The sequence below is a fragment of the Phoca vitulina genome, unplaced genomic scaffold (assembly GCF_004348235.1).
Source record: "Phoca vitulina isolate PV1807 unplaced genomic scaffold, GSC_HSeal_1.0 scaffold52, whole genome shotgun sequence".
Taxonomy (NCBI): Eukaryota; Metazoa; Chordata; class Mammalia; order Carnivora; family Phocidae; genus Phoca; species Phoca vitulina.
In genome coordinates, this window is record NW_022589755.1 from 9,848,536 (window position 1) to 9,863,362 (window position 14,827).

At 56.3% G+C, this 14,827-nt stretch overlaps 1 protein-coding gene across 3 annotated transcripts in view; it reads right to left on the bottom strand.

Annotated features, from left to right (window-relative positions):
- NECTIN2 (nectin cell adhesion molecule 2) overlaps positions 1 to 14,356 on the bottom strand; it is a 26,386-nt gene extending 12,030 nt beyond the window's left edge. For all 3 annotated transcript variants that reach the window (XM_032388445.1, XM_032388442.1, XM_032388443.1), the window contains exons 1-3: positions 14,024 to 14,356; positions 3,164 to 3,559; positions 217 to 513 (exon numbers count right to left, since the gene is read on the bottom strand). In XM_032388445.1, the coding sequence (XP_032244336.1) occupies positions 217 to 513; positions 3,164 to 3,559; positions 14,024 to 14,114 (784 nt within the window). In that variant the 5' untranslated portion in view covers positions 14,115 to 14,356. The remainder of the gene's footprint in view (positions 1 to 216; positions 514 to 3,163; positions 3,560 to 14,023) is intronic.
- Positions 14,357 to 14,827: the final 471 nt, after the last annotated feature.

The following is a 14,827-nucleotide window of genomic DNA, read 5'->3' on the forward strand; positions in this document are numbered from 1 at the left end:
GGGGGAACAGGGCGTAGACGTCGCCCAGGGGAGCGAGGAGGGGGAACAGGGCATAGACGTCGCCCAGGGGAGCCGGTATAGACAATAGGCAGGAAGGCAGGGCCAAATTTGACCCAGAGGGCTGATGCAGACAACGGTCAGGCAGAGGGTAGACAGTGCCCTAGAAAAGCCAGTGTAGACAATACTGGGGATGTGCTCACATCCCGACACACTCACAGCGTACAGAGAGGGTGACGGGCAGCAGGATGGGCTCCTCAAAGCTCTCGTGCTCCACCTTGCAGGTGACCTTGACACCATCTGCTCCGCTCAAGGGCACCAAGGTGAATCGGCTGGTGACGGTGACTGTGCCGAGCACGGGCCCCGACCTCTGGCTCTCTTTGGCCTCCCCGTCCAGGGGCGAGAACCAGGAGATTCGGGCCGGGGGGCGGCCCCCCTCGGAGACACAGCGGGCCACGGGCACAGGTTCCAGGCTGAGCGTGACCTCCTGCGTTTCGGCGTGGTTCTGGGGCTGTGCTGGGGAAAGCAACGGAGGGGGTACGTCACTCCTCACCTGCGGTCCTTCCACGGACGCCTTGGCAAGGGGGCTGAGCAGGGAGGTCCCGACCACCGGGGCTCAAATCCCACCTCTGCTGCTTAGCAGGTGCCTGGCTTTGGGTAAGCCATTTCCCAGCTCTGTACCTCAGTTTCCTCTTTTGTAAAGTGGGGAGAATTAAAATGCCCACCCCGTAGAGCTGTTGGGCAGATTAAATTGATATAAAGAGCCCTCTGGACAGTGCCTGGCACTCCCTATGCTAAGTGTGCCCTGTGATATTATTCTGTCTGTTCTCCTCTGCAGGAAAAGCAGAGACAGTGTCCAAAAGCCTGGAAGAGGCTGAGATTTTTTTTTTTTCTCCAAAAAAGCCAAAGCAGAATAATGCAGTTCAAAGGTCCAGCTCAAAAGGCCTTCCACTTCTTTCCTGTAATCACCAGTAGATGGTGGTGCCAGAAGTGGGATAAAGGTTGCGGAGATTCCCAAAGCTGGAAATTTTTTGCCCTTTTCACCCATCTTCCTGGAAACCATGGAAAGATATTGGGAGGGAAACAATAAAACGTCCCTAATGACTAACCTGCAACTTTAACCAGACTGTCCCGAGTTTCTGCCTCACGGCTCCGGCTACCTTGTGGACCTCTCTGGGTTTCTCCTGAGCTCGATGTGGTACAGCCTGCCTCTACTTCCCTCCCTTTTCCCCCCTTCTGCCCTGCCTGCCAGAGCCTCTCATGGGCCTCCCCACATCCTCCCTGGTCGCCCACCCATCTGTCCTCTGATCGCTCTGGGCACATGCACGCCCCTCTCAGTCCCTGCTCCCACCCACCGCAGGGTCTTGGCGACCATGTGCCTGGAGGGCTCTGGCCTCCCTTCTCCTTGGCTTGCGCTTTCTCCTCCTCCAGATCCAGGCTTCACTTCCTCAAGGGAACTTCCCTGACATCTGACTCTCCCTTTTAGGGGCAGTCACGTCACCTGCTCCTCCGTGGAAGCAGAGCTTTGGCTGTTCTGTTCTGTGCTCTTGCCCCAGGAGGTAGCTGGTGGGAGGCAGGTGCCCCATACGTATCTCTTGAACAGAACGCATGATGGCACAGGGAGTGACCTTTGCAAGGGGTGGTGTGGTGGAGATCTGTGCTTTGAATTATGGGAAACAACTGGGGTTTCAGGCTCCGTTAAAAAGGGAAGGCTTTTCCCAGGGACAGTACAGGGTAGACTACACAAGCCCTCTGGGGCCGAAAGAGGGAAGATTGTGTCCAGCGCAATGTGACTTCTGGGACGTTGCTGGGGGAAGGTGGGATCCCAGGCAAGTGCCCAAGATTTAGAAAGACATAGGATCTTTCTAAAAAACAAAACAAAACACCAGGAGGCTTTATCCCACCCACTCCTCCCCACCCCCACTGCGTCTGCCCTCGATGAAGTCCAGCCGCCTTGCCTCTCTGCCTAGGAGGCCCTCGCAATCTGGCCCTGTTGGTTTTCCTGCCCCGTTGAGGGGTCACTCAAGCCCTGGCCACCAGCCTCCTTTCCATTCCTGGAACATGCCGAACTTGCTCCCATGTCCTGGCTGTTCCATATGCTGTTCCCTCCCTGGGTGCATCCATTCCTGGCTTGAGGACATGCGTCCACAGGTGACTCCTCACACTTTAGGACTTGACTGAGAGGCTCTCGCTGTCTGTTCTGTCTAGAAGGGACCACCGGGTCGCGTCCTCTGAGGGAGGATCACAACATCCTGGTGTTCCCTTTGTTTGCTAATTTGATTATTCCCTGGCATTACCTCTAACATATTTCCAAAGTTCGACCTCTTCTTGCTACCCCAACTGCCTCCACCTTGGTCTCGTTGCCATTACCTCCCGCCCTGTGGTCCCCGAGCTTCCACCCTTGCCCCCAGTGTGCAGCCAGAAGGAGCCTGTGGAAACCAAAGCCAGATCACACCTGTCCCTTGCTCAGAACTTCCCATAGTTCCTGTTCTCTCAGGGCGAAAACCAAAGTTCTCACGTGGTCCATGAGGCTGCATGTGATCCGTGTCCCCCATCATCTTCTTGACCTTGCCCCCTCCTACCTTCCCTTTATTCACAAGTCTCTGGCCACACTGACTTCCTTGCTCTTCCTCAAATGCGCCCTGCCTCAGGGCCTTAGCACTTGCCATTCCCTCTACCCGGAATCCTCTTCCCTTAGATAGCCCTACAGGGCTCCCTCATCTCCATCTAGTCTTTGTTCAGATTTCACCAGGCCTCCCTAGCCAAAATTGTAACCTGCCCCCCTCCCAGCTTCCATAGCACCTATAACCACCTGACCACCTCCTATTTTTCTTACTGATGTTATTTACTCTCTGCACCCCCTTATTGAAGTATACACCCCAGTAGGGCAGGGAGCTCTCTCTTACTCACTGCTTTACTCTTAGAGCCTAGAGTAGTGCCTCGCACATAGAAGGTGCTCAATATATATTTCTGTACACCTTGTGACCTGCTGCATCCTCAACTTGCAGGACAGAGTCGGACACGCAGTAGGCGCTTAACGGATATTTGCTAGCTGACCAAAGACCACAGGGAAAGTCAGTATTACAGCTGAAGCAGAGAGAGAAATGGATCCACAAGGGGGCTCTCCCCATGACGCCTCTCCCACTCCCCCCCCCTCACTGCTCACCTATGGCTCTGAGCCAGGTCACCCCCCGACTGGTGCCACTGGGGAAGGTGGCAAACTCGCAGGTATAGTTGCCCTCATCCTCCACTGTCAGTCCCCGGAGGGCCAGCGTGGCATCCCGCAGCTCCATCTCCGTGCCTTGCCTGGTCCCGGGGCTCTGCCCGGCAGTGACAAAGGATAGTCGCTCTTCACCGGGCTTTGGGCCGCGGAAGCTGGGACCGTAGGAAGGGTGGAAGGCGGCCACGCTCTTGCTGACCCCGGCTGCGTCCACATGCAGCCACGTCACCTGCGAGACTCGGACTTCAGGTCCTGGAGACAGCAGGTGGCACGGGAGCTGCACGGTGCCCCCCAGGTGGCCCCGCACCTCGGGTGGCACTCGAACTTGCACATCCTGGGCCCCTGGAGAGAAAGGGGAGAGAGAGCGGTGGGTGGGGGGAGGACCCAGACACCTCCAGGCCAGGTGGGGCCATCACTGAGGGGCCCCACTGGGAAATGTGGGCCCCAAATGCCATGCAGGAGGTTTTGTGGGGTCCCCGTTCCAAAAGGGCCATCCAGAAAACAGATTTCGAGGAAAACTAGGGATATAGGAGTTTGGACTAGATTATGGGCTACTGTGGAATTTTCGCTAATATTCTTTTAAATTTTTTTTTTTTTAAGATTTTATTTATTTATTTGAGAGAGAGAGAATGAGAGAGAGCACATGAGAGGGGGGAGGGTCAGAGGGAGAAGCAGACTCCCTGCCGAGCAGGGAGCCCGATGCGGGACTCGATCCAGGGACTCCATGGTCATGACCTGAGCCGAAGGCAGTCGCTTAACCAACTGAGCCACCCAGGCACCCCTTAAATTTTTTTTTTAAGATTGTATTTATTTAGGGGCACCTGGGTGGCTCAGTCGTTAAGCGTCTGCCTTTGGCTCAGGTCATGATCCCGGGGTCCTGGGATCGAGCCCTACGTCGGGTTCCCTGTTCCGTGGGAAGCCTCCTTCTCCCTCTCCCACTCCCCCTGCTTGTGTTCCCTCTCTCAGTGTCTCCGTCAAATAAATAAATACAATCTTAAAAAAAAAAAAAAGATTGTATTTATTTATTTGACACAGAGAGCCAGAGAGCAAGCACAAGCAGGGGGAATGGCAGGCAGAGGGAGAAGGCTCCTCGCTGAGCAGGGAGCCCAACATGGGGCTCAATCCCAGGACCCTGGGATCATCATGACCTGAGCCAAAGGCAGATGCTTAAGCGACTGAGCCACCCAGGCGTCTTAGAATTTTCGCTAACATTCTTAATCATGGTGATTCAGTTGTAGGCACGTAGCATTCCCGTGTGTCAGGAGATACAGGGCTACACCATCATGTCTGCAACATACTCTCAAATGGGTCAGCAAAACCAAAACAAGCTACAGAGAAAGCCATGAAGACAATGTGGCAAAATGTAATCCTATGTGGAGTCTGGCGGGAGACGGGGAGGCAGGCTCCTGAGCTGTTCTTCCAACATATACCGACCTGTATGTTTGAAAATTTCCATTATAAAATGTTTGGAGAAAAAAAAAAAGAATCCCCCTCAAAAATAAATCAATAGAAAAATAAATAAGCCTATCACAAAATAAAATTTTCAATATTTACAGTGTGAGGGCAGCCTTCACTTTTTTCTGCATAAATTATACTTTCTCTCACTTTTCTAGAAAACCTACAGCCCTCTTAGCCCATCTTTTTTTTTTTTTCCTTTTTTAAGATTTTATTTATTTGGGAGAGACGGAGTACAAGCGGGGGGGCGGAGCAGAGGGAGAGGGAGAAGCAGGCTCCCCGCCGAGCAGGGAGCCCGATGCGGGGCTCGATCCCAGGACCCTGGGATCATGACCTGAGCTGAAGGCAGACGCTTAACCAACTGAGCCACCCAGGTGCCTCCCATCTTTTTTTTTTTTTTTTTTGACAGCTTTATTGAGATGTCCTAAGTGTCCAATTCAATGACTTTTTGTATATTCACAAGACTTGCTGCATGTAGCGTCCGTCACTATAATCAATTTTAGAGCACGTTTATACTTCCCCAAAGAAACCCTGTACCCATTATCAGTACTGACACCGGTGCTTTGTTCTCTTTTTACAGATGAATAATATTCCACTGTCTGGGTGCACCATGTTCCCTTTATCCATTCATCAGTGGACAGACACTGGGGTTCTTCCCACTTTTTGTCGATCATGAATAAAGCTGCTATGAACGTGTGCATACATGTTTTTGTGTGAATGTGTATTTTTTTTCTCACTTACCTTTTGTTTGCTCACTTTTTCTTTCTAAAGATTTTATTTGTTTAGGAGAGAAAGAGAGAGAGAGCATGCACGAGCAGGGGGAAGGGCAGAGGGAGAGAGAGAGGCAGAGAATCTCAAGCAGACTCCCTGCTGAGCACAGAGATCCCATGACCCTGAGATCACGACCTGAGCTGAAACTCCTAGTTGGACACTTCACCGACTGAGCCACCCAGGCGCCCCTTGTTTTCTCTTTTAATAGAAACCAGGATGAAGAGGAATGTTCCTCTGTTGCGCAAGGCAGGACAGCGTGGGGAGAGCAGACTGCCTGGGTTCGAATCCTGGCTCCGCCATGCGCTGCTTATGTGACTTGGGGCAAGTCACATAACCTCTCTGTACTGTGGTTTCCTCAGCCATAAAATGAGGATAATCATAGGGTCCACTTCCTAGGGGTTGTTATAAAGATGAAAGACTATTTGTAGAGCACTTAGCACAGGGGCCCCAGGAAATAGGGCATCAGGGTTTGTTAAATAAAGGCCGGCCAGGTAAGTATAACTACAAGTGGCTCTTGACATTCAGCCTCGAGGTGGGTCAAGGGCACATGCCCTGTCGCAAGGGGCGCAACGGCTGCCCAGCTATCTTTGGCCGAGGTGGGGGGAGGGGAGCGTGTGTGACCGCCGGGCCCCATACAGGAACCCAGGACGCATTAACAGGAGACCCTAATGAGAGGGTCCCCGGCAGAAGGCCATCCCACCAGCGGGGTCAGTCCCAGAAACTTTTGGAAAGAAGCCATCGGTCAAGACCACTGCGTAATAGATATACCATCTCATGGAATCCCCACACATGTCCCCAAACAGCCCAAGAGTTAACATTTTGGGAAAGGGGCCTTCTTCCCTTTGGACCGGCCATGCTGCAGAGTGGAGGGCCCCTGAGCAGGTTGTCACGGGCTTCCTGCCGGCTCAGTCTCTCTCCAGGTGGGTGACCATATTTCTGAGCCTAACTTCCTCCATCTGTAAAATGGGGATGTTCAAGGCACCCTCCAGGGTCCCCTGTGAGAGTTCCATGGAATGATTTGCTCCCATCAATGCTTGGCAGGGCCTGGTACCAGTGAGTCAAATAGGCTGGTAGCCGCCCGCCGCAGCCCCAATCCGGCTTTGCTTGTATTTACTTTTGGCCCACAGAGCATTGTTTCAAACATGAACTAGCACTCAACAATCTACTAACCCACCGAAGGGTCTGGCGATTAAAGGTCAGACAAAAATCAGGATGTGGGGCTCCTGGGGGTCCCCAGTTGGGTGGAGTGAAGGAAAGGCTGCCTCTTCCTTCAGGGGCCAGCACCCTTGCCCCACCTGGCCTCCAAAGGCACTGAGTGTGGGACAAGGGTCCCCAAAGGCTCTGCCCCTTTCTAGCTGGGTGAGGAGGGACGGGCACTCTGTCAGGAGAAATCATCCGGCCTCGTGAGCTCTGGAGAGAGCCAAGTAGGGTGGGGCCAAGGAGTTAGGTTCTCTCCTTTGAGGCAAGTGGGAGCCACTGAGGGTTCCTCAGCTGGAGAATGACTAGGCTTAAAGCAAGGGAACCTGGGGCGCCTGGGTGGCTCAGTCGTTAAGCGTCTGCCTTCGGCTCAGGTCATGATCCCAGGTCCTGGGATTGAGTCCCACATCAGGCTCCCTGCTCAGCGGGAAGCCTGCTTCTCCCTCTCCCACTCCCTCTGCTTGTATTCCTGCTCTCGCTGTCTCTCTCCCTGTCGAATAAAAAAAAAAAAAAAAAAAAAAAAAAGCAAGGGAACCTGAAGGGCAGGTGGAGCTGGACAGAAACCTGGCCAGCCAGCAAAAAAGTCCTGACAAGGGCTCAAGAGAAGACCTAGAGGTTAAGATGGAGACTGGGTACAGGGCAGGAGGTTGACTTCTTCTTCTTCTTTTTTTTAAAGATTTATTTATTTATTTGACAGAGAGAGACACAGCAAGAGAGGGAACACAAGCAGGGGGAGTGGGAGAGGGAGAAGCAGGCTTCCCGCTGAGCAGGAAGCCCGATGCGGGGCTCGATCCCAGGACCCTGGGATCATGACCTGAGCCGAAGGCAGATGCTTAACGACTGAGCCACCCAGGCGCCCCCAGGAGGTTGACTTCTTGAGGGGGACTTAGAACTGAAAGGGATTTAGTGGTGGGGGGCAGGGAGGAACTGGAATCCGCTTCCATCCCACGCGGGTTCATGCAAGAAACAGCGACTCAGCAGAGGTCCTGGGTGCTAGAGCGTCGGCCCAGGACCGATGGTCTGGACAGGATGCCTGTCTTGTTCCCTGCTGTACCCCCAGAGCCTACACAAGGGTCGCGCATGTGTAGTAAGCGCTCAATAAACACCACCGAACGGGAGCGCCTGGGTGGCTCGGTCGGTTAAGCATCTGACTCTTGATTTGGGCTCAGGTCATGATCTTAGGGTTGTGAGATTGAGCCCCACGTTAGGCTCAGCGCTCAGCAAGGAGTCTGCTTGAGATTCTTTCCCTTTTCCCCTTCCCCTGCACACTCGCGCTCTCTCTCAAATAAATAAATCTTTAAGAAATATACACCACCAAATTAGTATCTGGCTCTGTGCTGGGTGGGGGTGCCGCAGAAGCGACAGGACAAGTCAAGGGCTTGTTCTCCAAGAGCTGACAATGTGGTGGGGAGACAAATGTCACACCAATAGGCATCATCAAGGATGCCAGGAAGACTGAAGGGGGCGGGGGGTGGGTGGGGGTAAGAACCCAGAGCCAAGGCCTGACCCATCCGAGGCAGGCTGGGAGGGCTTCCTGAAGGAGACTCAATTCCTTTTCCAGGGAACCTGAGCTCAGGCCCACGGAGCCCCACCCCCAGCTTTGGGTCCTTGGGTCCCTTCGGGGACTCAGATTTACCATTCTAAGGAAGGCCTTGTGATTGCAGGATGCCTGTTATCTTCTGAGGGAGGCGGCTCTCCCGGATCTGGATCTAGGGTCATGTCTCAGCACTGCCTGCTTCAGAGGATTAAAAAAACCCCACTCTTAGGGGGCCTGGGTGGCTCAGTTGGTTGTGTCTGCCTTTGGCTCAGGTCATGATCTCAGGGTCCCGGGATTGAGTCCTGCATTGGGCTCCCAGCTCAGAGGGGAGTCTGCTTCTCTCTCTGCCTGCCGCTTCCCCTGCTTGTGCACTCTCTCTCTCTCAAATAAATAAAATCTTTAAAAAAAAAAAACAAAAACAACCCTCTTAGCTTCTTGTGGGGCAGGCTCCTAAGGCAGGTCTTTCATCCCCCAATATTCTGCCCCAGAGAGCCCCGCACCCCTCCCCCTGCACCCCATTTCCTCTGCAGAGCCCTCCTCCCTGTTTTCCACCCTGGACTTTCATGACTCCCTCGAGATTCACCAGGGCAGGGATTCTTTGCCCTGTTAGGCTCACAAGCTAAGCCCTCAGTATCCACAACAGGGACTGACTCCCAGTGGATGTTCCACATTCGCTGAATCAATGAGGTTCTAAAATCCTCTGGCTTGAAGATCCGTCGCATCCAGTGGCTCCCTCACTCAGGAAAGAAACTCAAGCCTTTATAGCAACCCACAAGGCCCTGCATGATCTCCCCCAATCATCCTCGCTCATCCTCTTTCTCATCCAGTCTCCCATCCTCTCCCCTGGGCTCTCCCTGCTCTGGCCACACTGGCCCCCACACTGTTCCTCAGACATGCCAGGCAAGCCCCACCTCAGGGCCTTTGCACTTGTTCTCTCATGCTGAAATGCTTTTACCCCACATGTCCCCCCGGCTCTCACCCTCGCTTCCTTCAGGCCCTTGCTCGGCTAGGCACCCCCTGACCACCCTAATAATAACAACCCCCCACCCCCACCCCAGACCCTGCTTCATTTTCCTCAAGGCACCTGATGTGTCTTCCCCATGAGAACATCAGGGCCCAGGGGCAGGAATCTTTGTTCACTAATGTGGCGCCGGAGCCTAGAATGGTGCCTGGCACACTGTGGGAGCTCCATTAATATGTTGAATGAATGAATGAATGAATGAGATGAAGGTGAGGAACAGCAGTGCACCAGATCACACAGGCTGAGGCTAAGTTACGGGTTTGGGTGCCACGGAGAGTTACACCTGAGGGGGGTGGGCAGGGTTAGATGTGTGCTTCTGAAAGAGCCCTCGGAATGGGACGGGGCAGGGACGTGGGGGCGGGGGGGGTATGAGGAAGAAGGATGAGCCGGATTGGAGGCAAGTTCAAAGGTGGACTGGCCGGGACATGAGGCTGACAGGCTGCGGGAGTTAGGGGCCTAGGGGTGGGCCGATGCCCAGATGTTCTGCGGGTCAGGTGGAGGCGCGGGAATTGAACCCAGGGGGATGGCTGGCCTGGAATCAGAATCCTAGTATCTGGCGTGCTTCTGGGCAGGTGCCGTGACCTTGGCTGGGGCGTGGCTGGCCCCACAGTGTGGGAGAGTAAGGCCCTGGGAACAGGGAACTCACTCAGCTTCCCTCATCAGCAAGCCAGACTAGTGACAGCTTCAAGGAGGAGTCAGCCGGGTCCCCAGATGCACTTCCTCTCCCTACAGCCCCGGGCTGTGGGCTTTCTGGTGGCAGAGTAGAGAGGCGTGTGCGCCCCAGAGAAGTCGGGGGCTGGGGGCTCAGACTCCTGGGCTCCTGCCTAGCTGGCTCCTCAGGGCTTGACTCACCCCCTCCTGACCCATAAACACTGTGACCTGCCCTGTAGGGCGTGGCAGGACTCGAGCAGGCCCTGGAAGGCCAACGTACTTTGAGCACTGGCCTCAGCTGCTGCCTCAGCCACCTTGCTAATTAATTAGTTGCATTAATCACAGTGCCCACCCCCACAGCGGACATCCGGGAGCCGGTTTGGGGAGGATGGTGAGCAGCAGCAGCTAGGATATGTGGCTCCCTGGCCGTGCCCAGGATTTCTGCACCTGCCTCCCTGTCTCCCCCAATCATCTCTCAGATGGCGGTTATCCCGCCCTTCCCCGGGCTGAGAATTCCCTGCCTTTCTGCAGGGGCTCAACCACCCTGAAGGCCTCGCCTGTGCGGTTTGGTATTTCTGGGGGTGAGTCTCTGGGACTGCTCTTCCTGGCTGAGCCCCTAGGACAGAAAGAAGCGCTCCCACACCCAGTTTACACGTGCCCCAAATATGTTTCTGGCCACGAGACTCTGGCCTCCCCCTTGCAGGTCCTGTCACTTTGATCTCCTCTGTCTCTCTCTGCATCTGGTTCCTGAGCCCTGAGTCGGTCCCTATGTGCCTCCAACTCCTAGGGTCTCTGGTCTCTGTCTCCATCCCTCTCAGTCTCTGCTTTCCGTGTCTCTCACATTCTCTCTAACAGCTTTATTGAGACATAATTCCCATACCATCCAATCCGCCCACTGGAAGCTCACAGTTCAGTGGCGTCAGTATATTCATACACTATATATTCGGTGGCAGTGTATTCACAGATTCGGGCCTCCAGCACACCGCAGCCCATCTCGGAACATTTTCACTATCCCCAGATCGCCCACATCCTTAGCTGTTCTCATATTCTCTTTCCTCTCTGTCTGACATCTGAGAGCCCAGTCTCACTGGGTCTGGGTCTCCTCATCTCTGGAATCCAGCGCCCTGCATTGACTCCTGGGGTCTCTAATCCTTCGGGGTTTCTGGGGTACATCTCTCACGGTCTCTGGCCCTGGGACCTCCCTGCCTCCTAGGTCTCCCCATCTCTGCCCATCTCTCCACATCTCTGACATACTGTCCCTATGCCTGGGCCATCTCGTTGGGTCCCCCCCCCCATTTCTCAGCATTGCTGGGACATTAAAAATGTAACAGCGTCCCTGGCGGGGCGGAGGAGTTGGCCAGCGTGCCCAACTCCCTGTCCCTCCTATGTGCGCCACTCCCTGCAGCCCCCACACACTGCTGGCCTTGAGGTTCGCCTGTGCCCTGACCTCCTTGGGTCATGACTTCTCCATCACTGATGGCTGGGGGCTTTTGGGCTCCCAGCCCGTCACCAAACCTCTAAGTCTCTCTCCTTAGGCACTTCTTGCCTTTATCCTGCTGTCTCTGTCCAGCTCCCTCCCCCGCCTTTCTCTGTCCCTTCTCAGTAGCTTTCTGTCCCACCTCTGTGGGCTATAATTCATTCTTCCCATCTCTCGGTTCCATTCTAGTGTTTGTCTCTGACCTCATCCCTAAATTTATTTCAGATGCACTGTCCATGGGCTTCTGTCCCCATCCCTGTATCTCTATCCTCTCTGTGTATCCCTCCCCCCTTTCCCCTCCCCGCTCCCCGCTCCCGCCTGTGAGCAGACCCACCCCCACTTCGCTGCCCAGTCCCCCTTCCCTAACACGAAGAGACAGCAGGCCCGCCATCCCTCCCATCCCCCTCCACTACTGTGGGGCTGCCTGGCTGACAAGGATAAGCAGTGAAAGCTGGGGAAGACCCAGCTGGAGGCCCAGGTGGTGCACCCTCAGTCCGCGGAGGCCCAGGAGGGGGAAGGCTGAGGAGCTAGAGACAGGTAAAGAGAGATGGATGGAAAGGAAAGGGAGAAAGAGCTCTGTGAGAGATGAGAGAGCCAGAGGAGCAGAGAGAGGTGAGAAATGAAGAGGGGAGCGATGGGGGGGGGGCAGGGAGAGAGGGAGGGAGGCAGCGAGAAAAGCAGGGAGCGTAGGCACAAGGATGAGGGATCAGGAAAGGGGAAGGCCCCCTCCCCAGGTGCTAAGAGCTTTCACATGGGATCAGCGGGAGCTCTGACTCCTCCCAAAGGCCCTGCAGGGAAGGGGTTACTATCTCAGTTTTACAAAGGAGGAAATGGAGGCTCAGAGGCACCCAGTGGAGCAGAGCCAAGAAAGGCTCTGAAGTCTGCAATCCGGCTTCCTGGGGACTGTCTGTGGACCCTGGGAAAGAGGCTTGCCCTTTTGAAACCTCTGTGTCCCCATCTGCAGAATGGGAACAGGAATAGGATGTGTCTCCCAAGGAGATCTAGAATCCTCCACGAGATCGTGCATCACGTCAAAGCCTGGCTCAAGGTCAGGTGGGTTTTGAGCATTTCCCTGGAGCGGCAGGTTCTGATCTCATCTCTCTATCTCTGACACCAAGGGAGAGGCAGTACCCAGCTCTGAGTAAAGGCTGGGATACAACTCAGAGACATGCTGGGAAAAATAAGGTCAGAGGGGTAAGCAGGGCTCCCCCAAGACATCCCCCCACCCTCCCCAGCCGCCGCCTACACTTTCTGGGCAAACCCTTGGGAAACTCCAATATCCAGAGTTTCTAGCTGAGAATAAACAGCCCGGTCACCTGCAAGGGGCGGGGCCAGAACCTCCTTCACCTGTTTCCTCGCAGCCCCTCCCTCCTCTGAGAGCTGCGCCCTCCCTCAAAGGGGTTGAGGGGAATAGGAGGGTGCTGGTGGGCAGAGCGGAGGGAGAGGCGGGGGATTAGGGCGGCGGCTCCGCGCGTCCCCCCTCCCGGCCCCCCCTCGCGGCGGCTCCGAGGACAAGGGCGCGACCAGAGGAAAGATAAGGTCCCGAAACCTGGGAGTCCGGAACCGGGAGCCGGGAGAGCGCCTACCCCTCCCGCCCGGGTTCAGCTAAAGTGAAACCGGTAAAACTTCCCCAGGGACGTCCCAGCCGACGGCTCACAAGGCAAAGGAAGGGTCCCAGCCCTTGGGACTCAGCCTCTCTTTCGGCCTGGGACACCCCCGACGGAGCTCCAGCTTCCCGACAGAGCCTCTGGTCCATGATTACATCTAGAAGCCAAGAACAGGGTCCTCCGCCCACATTTTATATCTGGATTTCAGAAGACATTCCAATGTTCACAATTAAATCTGAGGCCCACGGGATAGAGACTCTTCCACCGCTCCCCCCCCCATTTTACCTGGGACCCAGGAGACAGAGCCCCCTGCTCACAATCTGGAACCAAGTTTGAGCCCTGTCTGCCCCCAATTTGACCAGGACCCAGTACACATAGGCCCTAGCCTTCATTCTGCCTGGGACTCAGGAGACGGAGCCCCCAGCCCCTAATTTTTCTGGAGCCCAGGAGCCAGGCCCCAGCCCCTTGTTTTCTGGGCCCCAAGAATCAGAGCCTTCATCTCCCTGAGGCCCAAGGTTGGAGTCGTTAGGTCCCTCCCCAGGTCGCCGGAACTCATCCTTGGTCCTCCGAGGGACCCAAAGTCCGAGCTCCCGGCCCCTCTGGGGGACCTGGACATTTGGCCCCCCGCCCTCAATTCTCCCAAGGCCTCAGACGCCCAGCCCTGGGAGAAGGAAAATGGGGATGGTCTTGTCTCCTCATCGCGACCCTCCCGCTGGGGAAGGGGGGGGTAAATTCCCCACATGCCTGAGGGGGTAAGCGGAGACGGAACCCTAGATCCGGTTGACAGCTCGGTGCGAGGTGGGGAGGGGGTGGCGAAGACTCGGATTTAACCCTTTTGGTGTTAGAATCTGAGGAAGGGGGAGGGGGTAACCGAGAAGTCCGGTGTAGGCTGGGGAGTTGGGATAAAGAAGGGTGATGGGGGGAGAGGGCTGCAAGAGAGGAAAGGGTCGGAGTCGGTGGGGGCCAGCCAGGAAAAGGGCTCGAGAGAGGAGGCTCGGTGAACCGGGGGTGGAGCGGGGAAGGTGCTCCGATTCGGAAGGTGGGTAAGGGGTTGGGTCCGCGCGGGGGGTGGGCGTCTGCGGTTTCTCACCGGTTTCCCGGAGCAGCAGCAGCAGCAGCAGCGACAGGAGCGGCAGCGTCGGCGACGATCTCGACGGCGGGAGGGCTGCGGCCCGGGCCATGGGGGGGCCCCGGGAGGGACTGGGCCCGGGCGGGGGCCTGCGGGCCACTCCGTGAGCGCCGATCCGCTGGGCGGTCGAGCAGGTGCCAGAGGGGCTCCGGCTCCCGGCCGGTTCCCGCCCGCTCTACTCTCGCGGCTCTGCTCTCGGGGCCGGGCTCTCCCCGCTCGGTGCCCCCGGCCCCAGGCTTGTCTCGGGCAGCTCGGACTCGCTGACGTCACAGGACCCACCCCTTCCCTCCTCCCCCCCGCCCCCCCGCGGAGCCGACCTTGGGCTCCCGCCCCACTGGCTCAAGCTGTCCCGCCCTCTCTGAGATTCCACGCTGGTCCTCCCCAGGATTCTACTCCCGCCCCGCCCAGCACTCTGCACCCGCCCCCTCCCAGGATTCTACACCTGCCGCTCCCGGGGATTCTATCTCGCCCCTCCCCTGGAATTCTATCTCCGCCTCTCCTGGCGTTCAAACACCGCCCCCTTCGCCCTCTAGGAGGCCTCCCGCGCCCCGCCTCCCCCGATCTCCCGGTGGCTCCTTTAAGGTTCTGTCACGCCCCCTCCGAGGCTCATGGCGGTCTCCGCCCCCTGAAGCCACGCCCCCGACACGGCCCCGCCCACCCGCTCTCCCGGCAGTGGATCCAGCCTCTTCCCAGGAACTCAGTCCCGCCGGGTCTCAGCCCCGTGCGAAGTTCTAGCCCCGCCCTCTTCGGCATTAGCTGAGGCCT